The sequence below is a fragment of the Leptonotus elevatus genome, chromosome 7 (assembly GCF_054856555.1).
Source record: "Leptonotus elevatus isolate MCC_2025b chromosome 7, RoL_Lele_1.0, whole genome shotgun sequence".
Taxonomy (NCBI): domain Eukaryota; kingdom Metazoa; phylum Chordata; class Actinopteri; order Syngnathiformes; family Syngnathidae; genus Leptonotus; species Leptonotus elevatus.
Window position 1 is genome coordinate 20,350,950 of NC_141245.1, and position 22,990 is coordinate 20,373,939.

Sequence of the window (22,990 nt, forward strand, 5' to 3'; positions counted from 1 at the left end):
AATAATAACACGATTCAATTCGATGCACAAATCAAAACTGATCTTTCTATTACTGGTACATTCATCAATGAAATTATGAATAGGGCAATTAAAAAAAAATTGTATTCATGTTTAAAATGACAAATGTACTGCATTCCCTTGTTATCTGTGGATAATTTAGCCCAGCTGTCTATTTTAAAAATCAAAATGTGGCCCACAAGCACAAATGTCTTGCACTCTCCTCACCACTATACTGCAAATAGAAAGGACAGTCAGCATCCATACAAGACAATCCGTGTGACAACCTTTGTAATGACACTGTACTGCGAGTGGAAACTATTTTGGACCTTGGATGAAAAAGTCACATCCTCCACGGAGCGTATGCGTTCTCCAGGCCGCTCCATGTCTGTCTGCCAGGTTATCAGCAGTTCATCAGGGGAACATGGAAGCCCGAGACAATGCGCTCGTCCCCCCCTCGGCCCGGGCTACTCGGGGTGTTGCGGATCACTTCCGCGCACCAGCGGCCAGCACCTTGAACCGGGATCAGCCGCCCAGAGGAAGCCACCGGGGTCCTTTGTGACATTATCGCATGCCGTTGCCATCAAAATCAAACAAAGGCGCACTAACGAACGAGCTGTTCCACGCTTGAAAAATGAGACATTTAATCAACTCGCGTCCTTCCAATCGGGCCGAGTGCTTGACACTGAGCAGATTAAAATCTCAGGCATAGTCTCTGTTTATGGAGGTCATGACCTCTCGTAAGTGTAGTGTAAAAAGGAACAGAAAGTGACGTTGGGCCATTAGGCTTTCATTTCATCACGCGCGTTGAAATAATCAAGATTAATCCCAAATTTCAGTTTTCGGCAGGAGAAAATAGAGAAAATACCCCCCCCCCCCCACCGATTTTTTTTTTAACAGGATTTTGGTGCTGTATTTATATTGTGATTGACATTTGTTTAATGGTAGCTTTCAAGTGATTTTTTTTTCTTGAATTGGTCCAACTTTATGCAACCATTTCAAAACTCCACTCCACTTATTCTTGAATACTACCACCAAGCACTGCCTGCATAGTACAATAAAACAAGCACACACCTACACATATTCCATTGTTATATATTTCATTTATTTTTGTATATTATATAAATATAATTAAAAAAAAAACATAAATCCTAGTATTATTAATACTAACAAATGAATATGTTTAAGAGGGAAAAATCCTACTAATGTTGATTGGATTAAACTGTTCCTTCCTGAGTAACAAACTATTATTTAGAAAATATTTTCATATAATAATAATAATAATAATAATGGATGTAATAGTAGTTGAGGTGTTGCTGTTGTTATTTGATTTACCAAGCAAAATAGGCTAAATCACTATCAAAGTGCACTCCGTCACTTTATCGTTTGTGTATTGAATTGGCATTCAAAAAAGAAAATAGCAATACTCATATGCACATCAACTGAATTTGGTTTCGATTCAACTGGCTCCTCCTGCCGTTACACCTTTCGACCACCGAGTGTCGCTGTGGAGCGTAAAGTGTCAGCGTCTGTCTGTGGGCCGAGCGGACCTCAGCAGAACAAGTCGGTCACAAGACACAAGTTTCATGAAAGTCCTGTCAATTCGCCATAATTCACTTTATTTAAGGCCATTGATCGCAAACAAAAGGGCACAGTAGCATAAATTTGGTTTTATTAGGTTATATTTTTCAACTTGGATTTTTTATTAGTTGATGGTGTTTACACTGGCTTTTACAACATGAAGACACACAAACACTGTGAAGTCAAATAAGAGTTGTGTGTTTCTATGATTTGTTCAAACGTAGTCATTTAAACCCAAAAGTTTCCGATAGAGCTTTTGAGAAAAAGCTTCAACATCTGGATCGTGTATGCTCCCGGTCTCAATCTGATCCTCCACCGGATGTATGATATATATATATATATATATATATATATATATATATATATATATATATATATATATATATATATATAGTTTTATGATGAATCAACCTTTAATCCCATGCCCATTTAACATCAGTTAATTTGTTATTATTATTAATAATATTATCATACATTACAATGCTTTACCACTGCTTTCTGAGTTTGGTCATGTGACGTTTGCAAGCTGAGCCGTGATTGGTCGTTACATGAGCCCTGAGAAACTGTGATGTAATTTTTACTCGACAGCACATGGCAAAATGGCCGGCACATTAAGATGGATAAAAACAGGTGGATTTTGTTTTAAACTCATATTCCACAAACGCTATATTAATCACAATGTCGTGTTTAGACTAGTGGGGGTACAGACAACTTGGTTTCCCCTTAAAAAAAAATATAAAATCAGTGCACTATTACAACGAACCCCCATTAACTTTTTCGCTGATATTTTTCATTATTTTAAACACAATTTTTCCCCCGAGGAGCCATCCTCTGTTTTTTAAAATGCTTATTGCTTGTGTATCTACGTGTTTCCCAGAATTTTTTGGAGTTAAAAAAAATTCAATATTTCTTAGGCGTCAAGTAAACGCAGATTTTCGCTATCCACGCGAATGGGGGACTTTTTCAGAAAATATAAACAACAGGGGAAAAAAGTCAAATTTTTAGCGCCCCAAACTTTGACAAATCTCACTTTTACTGTCTTGAAAATCATTTTTTTTTCTTTTCGAAAGCTAATCATTAAACTGCAACGAGGAAGGAAAGAAGCGTCGCACTCCCTCCAGTAAGCGCTGCCTGTCCCTTTAAGACGATGTGCGTGGAGAAGTTCAAGTTGGGGTCATTCGAAGTTCCTGCCCTCCGCGTTACCTTCTTGCTTTTTTATTATAGACTGACATCACACTGCAGGCGAGCTCACAGAGGCTCCATTATCATCACCGCCGCCGCTCCGTGTGCGCGTTATTGCCGCTCCAAAATAGCAAAGGAAATTAGTAGAAGGGCGAGAAAAAAAAAGAAGAAAAAAACAGGGAGGAAACTGATGCTTTTTTTGGTTTGGATAGGAGGGGATGAGAAAAGAGAGGAGGGGCAGAAAAGAGAGAGGGAGAGAGAGCGAGAGAGAGAGAGAAAGTGGGTGGGAGGACGGACGCGAGCCCGCCGACGAGAGCTTTCCTATCAATTAATAATGATAAAAAAGAGCTGGTGAAAAGGACGCTGGCATGGCTCAGTGGAGGCTGGCACTCGGGACGTCAGATATGACTGCAGTCTGCAGCAGCCTGCTGACATGATCATTGAGGCAGACTCGGATGGGATGGCAGCAGACATCGGGCATGCAGGTAAGACAGGACACTTGCAATGCAACACTTTTAAAAAGGCATTTTTTTTTTTTTAAAGAACCAGCCTGCTTTAATAGTGCACATTTATGAGTTTTTTTTCCCCCCGTTGATTTTTTTTAATGATTTGCCCCCCACCTGTTTGAGCCTGCTTCAATGCAGAAAATGCGGTTGTTGTTTTTTTGTCAAACATTTTTTATGAGTTTGCGATTATTATTACTTTATTAAGAGAAAATAGCAAGCACAATATAATAAAAGTGTAACTGTTGGCACATTCATTTTTATTATTATTATTTTATTTTATTTTATTGTTGATTCGTATTGCTTAACTATCGTAAGCAAAAAAAAAGAAAAAGAAAAAAAAGGTCAACCATAAGTGTAACACTTAGAACGAATAAGGCACGTTTTTCACTCTAAATAATCGCAATAACATGCGATAAAAGTTCGTGATCATGCCGCTTGTAAAAAAAAACTGTCATCAAATGTTCACCTTTTTCCTTTTAAAAACGTGTTTAAAAGAATGACTAATCCTTCAATGCAGCTATCAGAAAAATCATTAAGTTATAAAAGTTCATGGTCACGCCACTCAATACACAAGTGTCACCAAAAAATTTTACTCTTAAAAGTATGATTATCATTAATGAGTAAGCCTTAAATACTGTAAACTGAAAATAGCTTTCATTCATAAAAGTTCATACAACTGTTAACAATTTATCATCTTTTTGTTTTGAAAAGTATGATAAAAGGAAGCATGAAAAAAAAATGAAACAAAAAAACCCTTCCACTTAAACATGCAGTAAGTTGTTAAATATCTTTTCTGTTTTTGTTTTGAAAGTAGTTGAGATCCCGAATTGAATGCAGAAACTGTAAAATGGTCATCAAGTGTGTCATCTTGTGTCACTCATACGCCGCATGTCAAGTCTTAAAGTTGTACTTTTTCATGGTTGTTCCAAAAAGTCAATGCTGGCAGTTACTAAAATGGATCTTTATCAATAACTTAGCCTTAAAGGTAGAAAGACGAGCATTTTGCAAGTTGCAGTTGAAGTCGTGACATTTTTCCACATTTTCACATTTTTCTTTGCAACAAGTGCTGGAAATGATCTTCATTTATTTAAAAAAAAAATGCAATTTTCCTTTTTTGTAACACACAAGAACAATCATCCTATCCTTAAATACAGAAAACAATTATGTGCAACCCAGAGTGCCGAAATGACACTTTTGTTTCGTGAAAAGTACCCCAAAAAATTATGTTCAAATATAGAAACCAGAAACTGTCATCACATGCCAGTCATGGTGCCGAAATGTAATTTCCCCACATTTTCGTGCTTTTGTTTGAAAAGCAGAGAAAAACGTTCTAATCGATTAGTAACCCTTCAATGTAGAAACCAGAAAAAGAAACAACAAAATATGCGACTGAACGCTTACAGACTTGTGGAGAGTTTCTAACAGTTTGTCCAAAGCAAAACATGAATCCATCCATTAACAATTCATAAACGTACAAGTAAAACATTCGAACCTTTATTTATGTATTTTCCAGTTTTTTAGCATACGTATGCCACTCCAGTTGACCTTTTTTTTTTATGATGTGGCTTTTCTATTGAGGTTTCTGACCAATATACCAGCACGCTTGTGTGTGTGTTCTCCGCGTGTGTGTGTGTTTTCTGAATAGTTAAACTCTCATTTTCTTGTCATATTTTCCCTTTTAATTTCTGGCTTGCCCGCTGACAGCCAAGGATTTGATTTGTCAGTGTGACTTTGCGCTCTGTTGACATGTCTCATTAGTACGCAAGTGCAGTATAGAGTTTGCTCTTTTTGGGGCGAGAAACAAAACGAGGGGAAGAAGATAGGCCTCATTCGACCATGAAAACGTGTCAAGTCGATGTATCAAAACGGTTCCCATCACTATTTTGTCTCCGCTTTCTACGATGGTGTGATGATTTATTTCGATGCAATCAGACAGGAAGTTGACTCTGACGCGCTTTGCTGATGTGACTGAAGCGTGACCTTTTCACCTTTCGGTACCCTTTGAAACAAGCAGGGTGGCGGAGGGGGGGGGGGGGTGCAAAGTAGATCCTCTTTTTTTAAAAGCACTTTTGTGGATTGTAAAATGGAGCAGATGTGATGGAGGCAAGTTGTCACCATTATTCACACTGTAAAAAAACGAAACTTGTATTTTTTGGCTTAAAGTTGGAAAAAGATAAAAAATATTTGTACACTCTAAAAACTGTAAAAAAAAAAAGTATTTACAGTTGGGTGGACTTAAAAGTAAAATTTTAAGTTGGGCAATACAACTAAATGTTTAAAATTTTGTTGTGAAAATTGGCTTTCCCACATTTAACTACAAGGAAATACACTCTAAAAACAGTTGGGTCAAAAGTAACCAAATTATGGATAAAAAATGGACCGATCCACTTTATGAATCAATTTGACTCAACTTTCTGGGTTGTTTTATACAAAATAACAAAAAAAATTTGGACCCAAGTAATGAATCTGACCAATATTTAGGAGTTGTTTTATACTAAAAGACCAATTTTTTGACTGAAAGTTGGGTAAAATTGACCCAAGCAGAGGATCGGTCCATTTTTGACCCATAGTTGGGTTATTTTTCACCCAACTGTTTTTAGAGTGTATTTCCTTGTAGTTAAATGCGGGAAAGCCAATTTTCACAAATTTTTTAAAACTTAAACTTAAAATTTTACTTTTAAGTTCAGCCAACTATAAATATATATATATTTTTTAAATTGCACTTTAAATGAAGCAAACATTTCAAAGGAACATGTAAAGTGCTAAATGTCCTGTGTGTGACAGATACATTCAGGATGTTCAAACACTTGAAGGATTAATTTTTTTTTGCACAGGCAGTGAGGCCTTCGGCCGCCGTGTGTCGTCACTTGACTGTGAGAGTTCACCAAAGGGGTACGCTTGGCCCTCTCGGGTTTGATGCGACCGCGGTTGAAAATTTATGTTAAAATATGATGGCCCCCGTAATGGAAAGCAGAAGTGGAAACGCTCCAAATGACAGCTTGGGAAAGGCTGGAGCGTGATGTCAATTTTGTCTTTCACATTCGATTTTTTTAATATAATTTTTACACCAGATGAAATGGATCCTATTTTATTATTTTTTCATGTTTACAATACACATTTGATTGTTATACAATGAGATTCTAAAACGCATTTCTAAATTGTAATTTCTACTCTATATTTATTGTCTCTTAACCACGTCATTACTTTTAATTAAAGCTGATTTTTTCCTCTTCACACAAATATTTTCTTAGCCTTTCATGTTTATTGTGACTGCAAATTACTTTTTATTTGCACTCCTCCCCCTCCTATGATTCTAAACAATCAACATAATCAGAACCATGCGGCAAAAACGCAGCTTGGTGGAACTTTTTAGGGGCAAACTTTTCACTTTCTGTCCCGCTGCGTGGAAGAATGTGACATGCTATTTATTTATTGACTTGCTTGTGTTCCCATCAGCCGTAGAAAAAGCCCCGCCAAGGATCACTTTGTATTGTAAACTGTCTTCAGATGCCTCTGCTGGAACGAGATGTCATGTTTCATGCGTGATGTAGTTTACTTTAGGCCTGATGGAGGAGTGAAGTGGTGATATTTGAGCGTGCGGGAATGTTTGTGTGTGTGTGTGTGTGTGTGTGTGTGTCTGTGCGTTGGCTCCCTGGGGAGTGAACAATGTGAAGCATTGCGCCATCTAATGTAAATGGACAGTGTATCCTGTGCGTTTTAGGGTTTCTTCTATAGTACAGTGGAAAAGGCCGCAATTGCTGTTGTGGTTTTATTTAGAGGACAGTTTCCTTATTAGAAGTTTACTAGAAAATGCAAACAATGAATGAACTTTTTTTTTCCCACCATTGCAAATCAGCCGATTTTTATCTCTTTTGTAAAGTTAAATAAATACTATAGTATTGTTGTAAGCATTAAGAGGCCAAAAAATAAGTTATTTTATTATTATATATTTTAAAAAATTCATCGGTTATAAGTTTTATTCTGCCAAATAATCGGAATCGGCATCTGCCTCAAAGAAGTCCATATGGGCCGTGTCCTAAATTTTAAATATTATTTTAACAGTGACATCATTTGCACAGCCTTTACCAATCGGTTCTAGAGCCCTAATGCTGCATTCGAGGAAGGTGGGAAGTGGGACCTCCTAACAGGAATTGTGCACGAGAACGCCCCTCTGAACTCGGACTTCAAAATATTGAAAATGATGTTTTTCAAAATAAGTCACTTAGTGTCATCCAACGTGATTTGGACTGACTGCATTAACCAGAACAGTAAACAATTTAGCTAAATCAGCCATCTTTGTTGTTTACATTCGCCTCAAGGTCGGAGCTGAGGCAATCCGAGTGAGATAACTCCAACTTCGCACCTTCCTCGAATGCAGCATAATAGTACAGTACCCTTACATTACGTAAGGATTGTACTGTGTCAAGTCTTCATTTGTCAATGTTACTCTACTAACTACCTTGTGCGTTGTGATTTTCTGCTGACCTATTTGACCCATTTACAAGTAACTTCTAATATTTGTTCCATAAAATTGTGTTAATGTATCCCCAACTGTTTAATCTCTTCCTTCTCTTGGTTACACTGCTCCCAGTTTCTGGATTTCAACCTCTATGTGTTGCCGTGTCAATCAATTCTGCCTTTAGAGTCAATCGTAACAAATGTAACTTTCACTATATCAGTTGTTGTTTCCTTAACCAATTACATTTCAAATTGTCCTCACAGGACCAGCTAGCTATGAGTTAAGCACATCAGGATTTGTCTGTCTTGTGATTGTTTGGTCAGAGCAAAACTTGTTAGGGTCATGTCCGACTAAGCTAAACATGCAAAATGCTGCAAGCTAGCAGAAATGGACAAAGATTCTTAATCCTTTTTGGACCAATTGAGTCTTCTCATGTTGGAAAAAAAGTCAACATGTCACCAATTGCAAATTTGACCTTAATTTACCCTATTGAGTAACTGTTTTTTGGAACCGCTAGTCTACGTGTGCTTCATCATGCTTGTGAAACCTTCACCGCGTTCCGTTTGTTCAAATCTCTGCACAAAACCACGAGCAGCCTCTAAAATGCACGTTTTTTTCCCTCTCTCTGCCTCTTGTCTTGACTTCTCTCTCATGTATCGGCTGCTGCAGAGGAAGTGAACGCATGACGGACTTGAGTTTTTTCTCATGATGAGAATCGCAGCGGCTGTGCTCACCTTTTTTCGCTTCCCGTTGATTTTCAGCGAGCCCCTCTCTCTGGTATGCGCTTCTCACACAGTCGCTCCGCAGCCCGCTTGTTCTGCTGCTTCATCGACACGACCGCCGACATATGTCAAACAATTCCGCCAGTGAAGTTAGCGAGACCACAGATTAATTACTTTCATACATGAATGCAGCTTTGTGACTCACTTCTTCTGTTGTTTTGTGACATGTGGCCATTCCATCGACGACAAGTGAAGATTTTTGTCTGTTACGTTGTAGGACCTGAGAGAGGGCCTCCAGGCTCACCATCTTTGTTCTAGTGTTTGATGGACCATGCTTTGTACTATGGGGAACAGAAAGCAGACGTTCCCAAACGGTTCTCACAAACCTGGAATCATAGAATTGTCTGAAATAACCGATGAAGATAAAGGACAACACCTGATTGATTAATAAATTGAAGACATGCATCAAATAAATAAGCTTGCCAATTGAAAGTGATATGAAATTGGTTAAGTACTAACTAACTAACTAACTAACTAACTAACTAACTAACTAACTAACTAACTAACTAGTGCTGGCTGAACAACATTTCCTTTCAATTTCATTATCCAAATCCATTGCAGCTGACTAGGTAGTTAGTTAGCTAACTAGCTAGGTAGCTGTGATAAATGAATATCCATCTGCCTTAGATTTGGATATAATAATAATATGTCAACCCCCAAAAATATATACATAATATCCTATTACAGTACCATAAGATTTGTGGTTAGCAACTTAGCACGTCTACCTCACAATTAAGAGGGTCTCGGTTTCCTGCCACATTCCAAAATATGACTTATTTGGTGAGACTCTAAAAATAGTCCATACTGCATGTGTGAATGTGAGTATGAATGCGCCCCATGATTAACTTGTGACCTGTCCAGGGTATATACCCAGTTCATATAATTCTAAGAATCCACAACAAGATGTTTCACTGCTCTGTGTTTTTTTTGCAGGTGGTGGACTGAAGATGATGCTGGATGCCATGGAAGTACCAAGTCACGCTAGGGATCTTCTCCTGCAGCTCAACAGCCAGCGCACCAAAGGATTCCTGTGCGATGTCATTATTGTGGTGCAGAACGCCCTCTTCCGGGCGCACAAGAACATTTTGGCGGCCAGCAGCCTCTACCTGAAGTCTTTGGTGGTCCACGACAATCTCATCAACCTCGACCACGAGATGGTGAGTCCTGGGGTCTTCCGGGTCATTCTGGACTACATCTACACGGGCCGCCTCACCGAGGGGGACCCCGCCTCTCCCACCGAACCCAACCTGGGTGCTGTTTTGGCTGCGGCAAGCTACCTGCAGCTGCTTGACTTAGTAGCTCTGTGCAAAAAGAAACTCAAAAGAAATGGCAAGTACCCTCCTCGCGCCACTCCCGCCTTCCTGCCTTACGCAAAGATGGGCGGCATGGGGTTAGGCAGTGGAGGCCGCTACAGGGTTTCCACTCCTGTCATCCGGTCGTGTCCTCCTGGGGGGGTTATGAACAGCCACATGCCCCGTGCTCTGCCGCTCGAGGAGCTGGTTCCCCATCGGCTTGCCATCCATGCCGGTGAGCTGTACGCCCCCACCTCCACCCAAGGCCCCCAGGCCTTCCCGTCCATGCAGTCGGTGCTGCCTGCTCAGCTTGGCCTGCGTTCGGCGCTCCCGGAAAGAAACTGCTCCCCGAACTATGGCCTGGACCTCTCCAAGAAGAGTCCAAACTCACAGTCTCAGCACACCCCCTCCCAGTCCCATGTTGTGAGCACCCACAATGACGAGGAGCGAGACGGGACCCCGAGCGGACGCGCCAGTCCCACGCAGGGAGCCAACGGCAGGGCCTTCTCTTCTGAAAAAATGGATACGGCAGATCAGATGAATGCTCTCACTCCGCCACCATTTCCCCACAACCAACCGCTTGGCCCCCATCTGCCCCATCTACATCGTTTGGGCACACAGGGCACCGACCGCTACCCGTGCCCGCCGAGCCCGGACACCCTCACCGAAGTCGGGGAGGCCGAAAGAGAGGTGGGAAACATCTACCGCTGGGTGAAACACGAGCCTCTGCCATACACGGTCGAGGATGAGGATGAAGACGAGGACGAGGAGGAAGGGGGCGTAAACGGAGAGCGGCGGCACAACCACCACAAGGAGGAGAGCGAGGGCCCGGACGACAAGAGCGGCTCCGGCACTGAAGAAACGGGCAGCAGCGAGGGCCGCCCGTCCCCTTCCGGTCCCATGGGGAGATTCCATGTTCCATATGAGCCGGAGAGTTACGGGGACAATCTGTACGTGTGCATCCCCTGCGACAAGGGCTTCCCGAGCTCGGAGCAGCTCAACGCGCATGTGGAGACTCACACAGAAGAGGAGCTTTACGGCAACTCGGGCAGCGAGCTGGGTAACGGGAACAGTGGCAAGAACATCAGCAGCAGCACCAACGGCTACGGCGGCTTGACCGGCAGCAGCGGCGCCCTGAACAGCCTCTCCCACCTGGAGACAAAGTCTACCCAGGCTTTGGCTTCGGGGGCCATCGGAGAAATGATCCGTCCGTACCGCTGCTCCTCCTGCGACAAGTCCTACAAGGATCCGGCAACTCTGCGGCAGCACGAAAAGACCCACTGGCTTACCCGACCGTACCCATGCAGCATCTGCGGCAAAAAGTTCACGCAGCGCGGCACCATGACGCGCCACATGCGCAGCCACCTGGGCCTCAAACCCTTCGCCTGCGACTCCTGCGGCATGCGCTTCACTCGCCAGTACCGCCTCACCGAGCACATGCGCATCCACTCCGGGGAGAAGCCGTACGAGTGCCAAGTGTGCGGCGGGAAGTTTGCCCAGCAGCGCAACCTGATCAGCCACATGAAGATGCACAGCAGCGGGGGCGCGGCGGGCGGCCTGAACGCCGAGGGCAAGCTGAAGCTGGACTTTGCCGAGGGCATCTACCCGCTGAGCAAGTACACCGCCGAGCATCTGGGGCTCAAGCAGGAGAAGGCCAACGAGCTCCTCCTCCAGGCGCAGCAGCAGCTGGTGGCCGACGCCAAGGCCATGGAGAGCCTCTACCCGCTCTCCAAACTGGCGTCGGAGCACCTGGGGGCTCTCGGCCACGACAAGATGGACATCCTGTGCCAAGCCTTGCCCCCTCCCCAGCAGGCCCTCTCCGAGGCCCGCGCCATTGACCGCTACTCGCCCAGCTAAGGCCAGCGATCACCACATGCCGCACGCAGTATTCTTACGCCGTTCACCTCAAGTAAATAACCCCTCACCACCGCACCTCAGACTGTGTCGACTGTAAGTGCCTTTCTATGCATCTAACCTTTGAAGCCTCCTGTCGGAAGGAGCACTGTGCTATCTATCCTGTGACCAAGGGACACTTGCTTGAGAGCAGTATTTAAGTCTGTGTATATGCAAAAAAGCAAAAAAACAAAAACAATTCCAGCCATTGAGCCAAAGCATCCAAAATTTCTAAAAATGCTTATTTATTTTTTGTATTATGATGACATCCAAAGAGAAGCTTAAACCCTTAAACCTGTGCTATTAGCAAATGGACAAGATTCAGGGTTTGTGTCCAGATCTGCTGGACGTTAAAACAATGGGAGTTTTTCTGTCTTGAATTTTCTACTACTGTATTTTTTGGACTATAAATCACACTTTTCTCCATAGTTGGGCTGGTCAGGTGCGACTTTTAAAATTAGAGCTCGGTCTGCCACCCCGAATTACTGTTCCCCTATTGTGTTGGTAACAATGAATGAGTTACGGTTAATTTTTTTTGAAATTCCAATTCTGTTGAAAATATTTTGTTTTTAGTTTAAAATGGCTTACATTAGCTAGAATTCCCCATCACATTGTAGCCAAAAGTAGGGAATCGGGATTTTGAGTGCCAGTCTGAGCTCTAATGTTCTTGGTCCCCAAAATGCGAGTTAAACAGTAAATTCTGTACTCTATTTAGAGTAATTGTTTTAGAGTGGGACCAAATAGACTCAGTTTTAGAGTAGGCTAATATTTACACTTGGAAGAGAGTAAAATAAAAAATTAAAAAAAAACAAAAGGGTTGAGGAAAAAACTCACAACCTTCAGCTTGTGAGACTGCCACACTACCACCTGAGCTATGCCCCCCCTACTGTTTGTTTTTCTCCAAGAGGTGACCAAAAACATTGTTTTTGGAGTTAGAAAGATTCCAACTGACATGAGTAATATACTAACACACAGCAAGAGCTGCGTGGCTCAGTGAGTAGATCGGCTGTCTCCCAAGCTGAAGGTTCGTTCCTCAACCCTTGAGTGTCTTTCATTCCCCCCCCCCCCCAATTCCTTATTTTACTCTCTTCTAAGTGTAACTTTAAAACTGAGTCTATTTGGTCCCACTCTAAATAGAAATTTACTCTACAGAATTTACTGTGTACTCCGGAGCGACCTTTAGTCCGAAAAATACAATACATGTTAAATTGGAGTCACCGATCACATGCCGTGGATTCAGTTCCCACGCGGTGACGGTGTGAATGGTGGTTAGGGTTCGACTGTCAACCAGTCCAGGGTGCCGTTTGGTAGGTCTGATCCTGAACAGAATGTGGCCTCAAAAATGTGTATGAATGGGGGGGGGGGGGGGGGGGGTATTAAACAGTTGACGACACTCCATCTTGACCCCGCATGCAGCGACGTCTTTCCACACTTTTTTTAAGTCATTTGCTTGTTGACAACCCCAAACGCATTCTTAGCGAGGCGTTGCCGCCTTGTGATCTCACAGCTGCGAAACAATCGCACATACCCGACTGGTGAACACACCAAAGTCGCTGTCCGTCAACGTGGGTGTCGCCCCAGGACTATTTGCCCCAATCAGGTTGATTCATCGATTAATCCCCGTTTGGCCCCCGCGGTGTAGCGTCGGCCGCTACCGTTGACATGCCAAAGTGAGTGTTTAACGCACGCGCGCCTTATCTCCCCGCCCCTCCCCACTCTATTTCACACACACTTAGCGAAGCTGCTAATCTGTCAGCGATACGAGCGCGAGGGCCCCGCTTGTAGTCCGGCCCAGCTGTTGTGCGGCGCTAATCCGTGTGAAATGTGGCTTTCTCCTGGACAATTTGCGCGCACCACGTCCCATTTCATGCCTGCCATCCCCTCAGCGCTGCTTATTAACGTCTGAAGTCTCGAATACCCTCCCTGCTGTACTCCCTCTCCTCCCCATACTGATATCAAAGCCACAAAAACAACAATGAAAAGCTTTTTTTTTTTTTTTTGCATCGGGGCCCAAACAGAAAACAAAAGAGCACTTGAAGCTTGCGGTTTGATGGCTCTTATTTTTGTTAAATTCAAAATGCTTTTATCCCCAAAAACATGCCGAGAACTTTTGCTTTTTTTTCTTCTTCAATACTTTCACGAGTCCTTAATTCCGATTGTCTGACCACTATAGTGCCAATGTCAACCTCAGAGGGTGAATGTGAAGACTTTCAAGCCATAAACACACTGTGATGGACCGAGTGACTTTTAAATGAAAAAGCTAACCAAAAATAACCAAAAACAAAACAATGTGCCTTACGTTTTGAGTTTTATATTTTTTTATTTTTATGCAACAGTTGTTTTAAGGCAGCGGTGGGGAACTTTCTACAAAAAATGTGGGGAAAAAAAAGACAAGCTTTTGTGGGTTAAATGTTTTTGGACTTTTTATAAGAATTCCTTTGAGTTTTTTATTCTGATTTTTATAATCCACCCGCATGCATGTGTTCCCCACCCTTGCTTTAAGCGGCTTCATTCGTGTAACATATGTCCATTAGCAAACCTGTTGTTTGTCACTTTTTCTTGTCCAACCAAAGGAGTGCACATGAAAACTGGTGCTTACCTCAGGACCACACGCACACTTACACAAGACACATGCACACATACAAACACGCAGTTTTTAAACCTGTGGTTATTGTCTGTTTATACATTACAGTTTTACAGCAGAGCGATGACATTTGATGTTGCTTTTTTTTGTATTGTTATTATGATTATTACGATGCGGCGTACACTTTCCATTGTGTTGTCCTTTTTAAAAAGAAAAAGAAAAGAAAGAGGCGTCTGCGGGTCTGCCCCGGTCGGTGGCTGTCTTCACGGGCTGTCTGTGAACATCAGAACCGCACTCGGGGCCGAGCGCCATGCCATGTTGATGTTGTTTGGGTTCAGAGTGGAGCTTCCAGGGACTTTTCACAGCCCGTTTGACACAATGTTAGAGAGCTTCAGGCAACACACACTCATATATACAGCATACACACACATAGGAGGCCGGCGTGTGCTCGGAGGACGTGTTTTTCTTTTTGGGGTTTTATTCTCTGATGTGCGTTTGTGTTAGGAAAGAGTGTGGGAATTTCAGACGCTCATTCACTAGTTTTAATGAAAATCTACCCCCCCTTCCTTGTTAAAATAACACACACTTTCCTCTGTAGCCCCGAATCGAAGCAGAGAGGGGAAAAGCCAGATAAAACCTTTTTTTTTTTCAAGGAGGAGCTCCAAAACCCACGCACACACACGCACAGTTCAGTTGTAAGGTTTGCTTACACTGCATTAGGTCCCCACTTTTTCTTCATATGAGTATCAGAGTCAAAGGTGGTAAAAGTACTCATACCCTGTACTTAAGTAGAAGTAGAACTACTGGTTTAACAATTTTTATGTAAGTGTAAAAAAGTACAGATTCTAAAATGTACTCACTCTAACAGTAAAACATAAACATGAAGTTTTACCATCAATTAGACAATATTTATCCATATTTAAAAAGTATTCACATTTTTATCCTGACCACAGCTAACAACGCGCTCGATATAAAACATTGAAATAATAATACAATCAATATTTTTCCAATTCAACTACACCATCGCTTTGTGTGTGTGTGTGTATATATATATATATATATATATATATATATATATATATATATATATATATATATATATATATATATATATATATATAAAAGAGATAGACCGATATGGTTTTTTTCAGGGCCGATACGAATATTAGTAGTCAAGGATGCCGATAACCGATATTTGTAGCCGATATTCATTTTCTAAAAGGGAAAATCTCGGCATCAAAATTTTAAAAACTACAAATTCCAGCTCTTAATTTTGGGAATTTTTAAGAATATGTTTATTGAACAACTTTTAGGGTTCGTTAAATATTAGAGTTAAAAAAAAATCGTAGTCAATAGACATCTTTGTTTTAAAAATCCAACAAAATCTTCGAGGATCAGTAGCATGCTTTCAAAACTTTTCTTCTTATTTTTTTTTTTTTTACAGTAAATAAAGTTTTCCCAAATTTCAAAATATCTGAAGTACTATATTAAAATTTTACTTATCGAAAACAGAAGGTGCAGGGCCAGCAGCAATTTTAAATAAGTAGTTCCCTGAAGTTAACACTTTTATAAATTGACCTATTATCGGGCATATGATTCTTCAAAATGGCGGATGCCGATATTAATCAAAATGCTAAATATCGGCCCCGATCATCGGTGTATCCCTAATATATATATATATATATATATATATATATTGTATCATCTTGAAAGGCTACCTAAAAAGTATTTCCAAAGTTACTTTTAAAGGATTGTCTGCAAACACACGAGTGATTGACATTCTGACGTCGATCACCTAAAGGAGTCAGCGGGCCGGAAGCGTTTGCTTGTCTGTTTATGCCATCGGAGCATGCGAAGCAGGCCCTAATACACGTCCTGGGAATTAAGGCGGGTGCGAAGGAGACGAGCCGAGAAGCAGGAAGTGAACTTTTGGCCGTGGCGCAGGATGTATCGAGGCAGATAGAGAGGGAGAGGAGCCCGGGGCGAGCGCAAGCGGGGTGGAGCCCGAGCCATTGTCCGCCTATGAGAAAGCGTCACGAACTTCTAAAACGCTCCATTCACAAAACACGTCGACATTATCTTTGCTTTTCCTTCCCCCTCGTCGCTCCGTTTGGGATTAAACCCGTGCTCAGTGTCACGGTGATACGGCCGCACGCACTGGAAGGCGTTCAAGCGCTTTGTGGCGAGGATGTTGTGGATTCATCGTTATGGGGGGAAAAATATTGGTGGGATACCAAGCATTTAGGTAGGCTACATACCAAGAAAACTGCAGTATACTTAAAAAAAAGTAATTTCTCTTCCAAAGGCAATGTTATAAACCGCACAGACTACACAAATCATTTTACACTTCACAACTGTAATAACATTTGTGAAGAAATAGCAACATGGATCAACTTGAAGTGCACAAATGACTTTCCTTCACTTTTGTCACTTGTTGCTAAGCAGGGTTCATAGGGCTCAACCAATCCTGCCCCACAGACCAACACCCAGCAAAAAAAAAACCAAAAAAACCCTGTTCTTTTACAATTATGAGACATGTTTAAAACTTTTTTAAAATCTGTCTGAAACTTGACTAAGAAAATAATTCAGAATGATTTTAATTAGCTATGTAGCATTGCTCTGCGTGTTGCTAGGCAGATTTCATAAGACTCAACCACTGTCCCTTACTTAGGGATGTTTATACACGTTAAAAAATACCAAAACCTCAACTTATCAGCATTGTAATAAATCGCACAAACAGTAAAAATGTGAAGATAAAAGTTTGCCAGAGACATAGTTTAAAAATATTGTTCAAATTTTCACTGCATGTCTAGTTGTTGCTAGGTAGAGTTCATAGGGCTCAACCAATCTTGCCCCAACGACCAAAGGGAAATTTGTACAACTGCATTTATTTGGCACAGAAAAGCTCCATTGGCCTCAGCATAGTTTTAAATGAAGCCGTTTTGAAAGTGACAAATAAGGCTTTTATCAAGTTCCATTAATTACACAAATCCAAATAAAAACGCTTGCGATGTGGGCGATTCGATTTTTATTTGCTCATGCTTGATTTCTTATGACATTCCTTTCCTTTTTAAACGTCATTGCAAGACTCATAACTCTTATAACACTAACAGTACAGAAATCATGAAAAAAAAAGAAGTTTGGATGAATTCTAGGAAGTCTAAGATAGACGTTGTCTTTTAAAGCTTCCTGCCAACGTCACAAAAAGGAAAAAGAGAGAAAAAACATTTTAGCCGCATCCAAAGGAGAGAAGCGCTAACCCGACATTACTTAAAAAAGGAAAATCTATGACAGTGTCCGCAGTTTTATGGATTCACGCGCCGGCTGTGCAACGTTGCCTTTTAGTGTGGATAATCATAGGAGCCAAAAGCCACTATTGTCCATTTGCTTTTTTTTATGAAGTGCCAATTACATAGGAAAAAAATGCACATTTTCATTCTGGGAGCTACAAATTGACTTTTTCCAAGGTCGCTAGAAGTGAGCATTGTAGCTAATGTCTTTGTGCACCTTTTGCGCTTTCCCTGATTTTTGGTCCCCATGATGTGATCATGCAACCTGACATTTTGTCCTAAATGGATACATTTGAGAAACTTAACAGATTCCTCCGGAATAGTGTTCATTTTATTCGTCATTTTTAAATGTAGTCTCAGTTTTAGTCTTAGTTTATTTTAGCCCAGTTTCAATCATGCTTGTTAGTTTTTATCATAGTAAGTCAACCTCATCCCGTTTTTATTCAGTCCTTTTTTAGTCGACTATAAATTTAGCATTTTAGTCCAAGAGGACATCATTTTATTCGTCTAGTTGTAGTCAGGACAAATTAAAAATGAAATTTTCTCTCATCTTATTGATGAAAAACAACTTGACACACAATTACAGTATATTAACAAGTGGCTACGATGGCGCCATGCTACGAGCTAGTAAGTTAGCCAGCATTAGTTAGCGGTCGGATTAACATTTTTGTTGGAACGTTATGATTAATGTTACGTTATAACTATAATTTACTCTTTTTTTTTTTTAACTTCACCGTGAGTCCACCTCCTGTCTGTTTTGAAAGGGGGCGTGTCACTGTGTGTCACATGACAGATTAGCAGAGACAAGATTTGACAAAATCATATAATTATCGTCTCATATTTGTTCATGAACTAAAATGTCCATAGTTTTTAGTCCAGTTTTTATTAACTCATTCAATGCCATAAATTCATTTTTAAAAAAGATTATAAAAAATTTGAGGCAAGAGGCGATAAATTTTTTTTAATTGTAATTTTAAAATTATGCATGACTTCACTAGTTAACTCACGATTAATCACACATTTTATATCGGTTCTAAATGTACAATAAAAAATTCTAGGTTTTCATACTCTTGTTAACAAAAGTAGGGGAAAAAATTCAAATTAATAGAAATAGTTCAAATTAATTTTTTGACGTCTATGGCAGTGAATGAATAAAAAAAAAAGAAAATATAAAAAATTTAGGGCTTCGCAATTAATCGCATAACTTCACTAGTTAACTAGCGATAAATCACAAATTTCATATCTGTTCTAAATGTACAAATGTAAAAAAAATTCTAGGTTTTCATACTCTTGTTAACAAAAGTGGGTTATTTTTTTTTTAAACCAATAGAAATAGTTCAAAATAATTTTTGACGTTTATAGCCGTCAATGGCAGTGAATGAGTTAAGTGAAGTACGTTTTCGTCTCGTCTTCATTAGTCGACGAAAATGCATACTGATTTAGTCGCAGTTATTGTACATAATGAAGGTTTTTAGTCTAATATAGTTTCAGGCCGATGAAAAATGGTGTGTTGACGAAATTATTTTTGCTGAGTTTTCATTGATGAAATTAACACTTACTCTAAAATAGCTCACAATTTTCAGGCCAATGTTAAAAAATGTTTCATGCTATCCCCTAAAAGTCCCACGTTTGCCTTCCCCGACTCTCCCTCCCTAAATCTTCCTCACCTTCCGCTGCCCCCCCCCCCCACCTCCCACGCCCCGATCCACTTACTCCCAGCTGTTTCTCATGCTGAAGAAGACACTTGTCTAAATGTTTACACCGAGGGCTACTTTCTTTTTCGCTAACCCTGATCGATTTCCAAAACGAACCCCGCCGCCGTATGCGTTGACCTCCGGTGTATGATGGTAGCCCCTGCCCGTGCACTCCCCCTCCCCCGCCAAGAAAAGAAGGAGATTAAAACCAGAGGAACACTGCTCAGAAAGATGCCAGCAAAGTAAACGTGTATGAAATTGCACAATTGCTCCGGGGCCCCCGGGCGCTGCGCAGCAGCCAAGTCATGCGCCCCGATGAAGGCAACATGAGGAAAAAGAATCCAAGCCAGAAAGAAAAACATAAGAAAGAGAAGCATAGAGGGGAGGAGAGAAAAAATATAGCGTCTTGCCTGGCCTGCTTTTTCTTTTCCTATTTGGTGAACTCCAAAGTGTGCTTGCCTTCAGGAAATGATGCAGCTCATTGTCAGCTTCTCTGGCGCTCATCCGTCATGTCAGCTCGCCCTCACAGTCAGTGAAGCTCCAAACCCCCTGACGAGTGGTAAAAAGTGCAGCTTCTGGCTGATAGCGTCTATTAAAAGGGAGAGCAGTCATTTTGTACTTTTTATTACGGCCGAATGATTTAGAAAAATATTTTTTTTCATTTTTTTCAAAGTTCTCTTTCCATGTATTTAAACACAAGCATTAGAGAGTATTACAATGAACAATAACAAACCATTTTCTAGCCTATTTCAATTAGTTGTCAACTTACTAAGTCTTTTAAGACTTTTCACTATGATGATGTCACAAATTCCACCAAACAAGTGGCATAAATATACTGTAAGTCGTAAATCAAATGTATGGCTTTGATACTTGTTCCATGAAATAAAGTAAACATGCGGACTGCATTAAAAATTATCGAGACAATATATAAATATACACTATGTAAATCAAATTTTTTTTTTACATGTATGAAAATAAAGCCTTGAATTTAGTAGGATTCTGGACAAAAATGCAATGCAATTAATAGGGAACATTTCTGTAGTACTTGAAAATATGTTTTTTTTTTTTGTACGATTTGTTTTGGATGGGGAATGTAGCAGATAAAATGTAGCATCTTTGTGGCAATATTTTACTTTTTCTAGATACTATATTATAATGCATGCGTAAAATGTTTGCACAATTTTCTACTAAATTCTCATAAGATTGAGTTTGATTGGCATACACGAAAGGGGCTAATTCAAATGTAAATCATTAAAAAAAAAAATCATATTTTGCATTTACTCGATTTTGGTCCCCACATATTGTTGAATACACGTACCGGTACATTCATACATATTTGTGACTGTGGCGCGTAACATTTTTCGACTAAATTCTCGTAAGATTGAGTTTGATTGACAAAAGGGGCCAATTCAAATGTAAAATAATAATAATAAATCATATTTTGCATTTACTAGATTTTGGTCCCCACATACTCATGAATACACAAACATTCATGCATATTTGTTAATATGACAATTAAAAAAATAAAAAATTACAGAAACATCTAGAACAGTTAATGCATTCATATTTGGAGCTCTTTTTTTATTTTTATTTGTATCCCCACTCTGACGTGTAAACAGTGTAAACTGACTTTTGGTCCCATAAAGTGATGCTGACCAGAACACACACACACGCATGCACAAGTTTGTTTTACTAGCTTTGTGGGGCCATCTCATTGACATAATGCATTTCCTAGCCCCTTCCCCTAACCCCAACCATCAAAAATGATTGCCTACCCCTATTCCTTACCCTAACCTCAACCATAACCCAATCCAAACCTAAACTCTAAAACCAAGTCTTGACCCTTAAAAAGAGGTCTAAACTTCTGGGGCCCAGCAAAATGGCCTTACATGGACGGGTGGGCCCCACAACAACTCCGTGAAATCTCGAAATGTTGGCCCCACTGTGAAAGAAAAACAAGACCACACACACGCATACAGGAATAGGTTACAGTTTAAACTCGCTTTAATTGAAACACTCTCACAGACAGTAAGAACTAACAAATATTTGGAGCTCTCCTTGATTTTTGTTGCCTACGCCGAGCTTTGTCCTCACAAGGTCACCACTTTTGTCCCTACGTAACGGTGAAAACCAGTGCGCACACATACATCAATGCTAAAAGTTAACAGACACAGCTGTGTTTTTGGCTTTACTTGACTTTTGGTCCTACGCTGGAAGATAATTTATCTTAACAGACTTTTGTCCCCATTTTGTGATAAAGACCAGAGCGCACACACACACACACGCACACACACACACTTACAAGGCTTTGCCTGCAGACTTCCAGATTAGATCATCTTTAATGAAGTTGCCCTGCCGCGTTTGGAGTGTCGCTTCTTGTAGAAAAAGTCATTATTGAGGAGCGGGAGATCGGAGGGAACACACGAACGAACACAAGATCGTACACAGCCTCGGGGTCCTCCTCCTACACACACGCACACAAACACACACACACAAATGCATGCATCAGAGATTACGTGTAGGGTTGATGGATTGGGCGACAGGTTGGATTATGATTTAATGAGGATGACTGCCATGTCTTGTGCCCAACTGCGTTGCGGTTGAGGGAGAAGAAAGTTCAGCTGTCGGACACGCTGACAGCGCAGTACACATGGAAACACAAAGACACACGTTTGCCATGGAAATGTCTTCATTTCAGATGGCATGAAGTCGTCTTGTTGTCTTGCAGGCACCTTCGAAGCAATACAACCAAACAGTATTTCTGCCTTCTTAAAAAAAAAAAAATGTCAATATGCTTTTAATGAAATGAATGTATTTATTGCATGTCTAAATGTTTTATAGGTATTTTTTGTGTACATTACAACTGTGGATTTTTTTTATATACAATATATATATAAATATAAAATTTGTTTTATTATGATAAAAAGTGATGTTGATAAGGTTTTTATTTTTTAAAAGGCAATGTGAAAATGTTGCAGTTTGTTTTATCACTATAATCCAAATCTTTCTCGCAATAAAGTCCAATTGCATAACGCATTTCATGTGTATTTTGTCCACTGTTCATGTAAAGGTAAATTAATTCACTGAATACTGAATGTATACGCTATACATTTAAATATTAACTACAATTACTTTAATTACTTATAATTACATTATTTACAATTATGATTCGATTTTTGTCAGTTGTCAAATATTTCCCCTATGAAAAGCTTAGCTGCACAGGGTGGGAGAAATGACTTTGTGTCATTTTGCTTTTATGAATTGCATTAAAAAATTGAAAAAATGATAAACCAATATATTAGCGGTGCAATGGTTAATTGATATCTAATGATTTTTTTGTATGATAATTGTTTAGAGACCTTGTTTAATTAAAACATTTCAAAATACTCCAAACTTCAGCCTGTGAAAGAAGGAAACATTTTTTTTTTAATTAGAGGTGTCAGGAGATTCATTTTTTTAATCGTAATTAATCACATGACTTCAATCATTAACTCACAATTAATCACAAATTAATCACACATTTTACATCTCAATTTATATCAAAATGTATAATAAAGTGTACAATATTTTTCTCAACATAAAAGTGGGAAGAAATTTTAACCTAATATTAATATGGCTGCATTTTTTATTCATTGAATCAGTAATTTCATAACAATTCATAAAAAAAATTAAAATAGGCTTAATGGCGTTTGTAAGACAATGGTGACAGCTCAGTGCATTTTTCTTTTTA

General features: G+C 40.1%; 1 protein-coding gene across 1 annotated transcript; it reads left to right on the plus strand.

Annotated features, from left to right (window-relative positions):
- Nucleotides 1-2,901: 2,901 nt before the first annotated feature.
- On the plus strand, nucleotides 2,902-12,745 carry hic1 (hypermethylated in cancer 1). Its single transcript, XM_086080631.1, has 2 exons — nucleotides 2,902-3,245; nucleotides 9,441-12,745. Exons 1-2 carry the CDS (start codon nucleotides 3,194-3,196, stop codon nucleotides 11,654-11,656), a joined length of 2,268 nt encoding a protein of 755 aa, XP_085936757.1. The 5' UTR covers nucleotides 2,902-3,193; the 3' UTR covers nucleotides 11,657-12,745.
- The last annotated feature ends 10,245 nt before the right edge of the window (nucleotides 12,746-22,990 follow it).

Coding starts and splice junctions, on each gene's coding strand:
- hic1 (XM_086080631.1), top strand. CDS start 3,194: ATGATCATTGAGGCAGACTCGGATGGGATGGCAGCAGACATCGGGCAT. Junction 3,246..9,440: donor AGCAGACATCGGGCATGCAG/GTAAGACAGGAC, acceptor TTTTTTTTGCAG/GTGGTGGACTGAAGATGATG.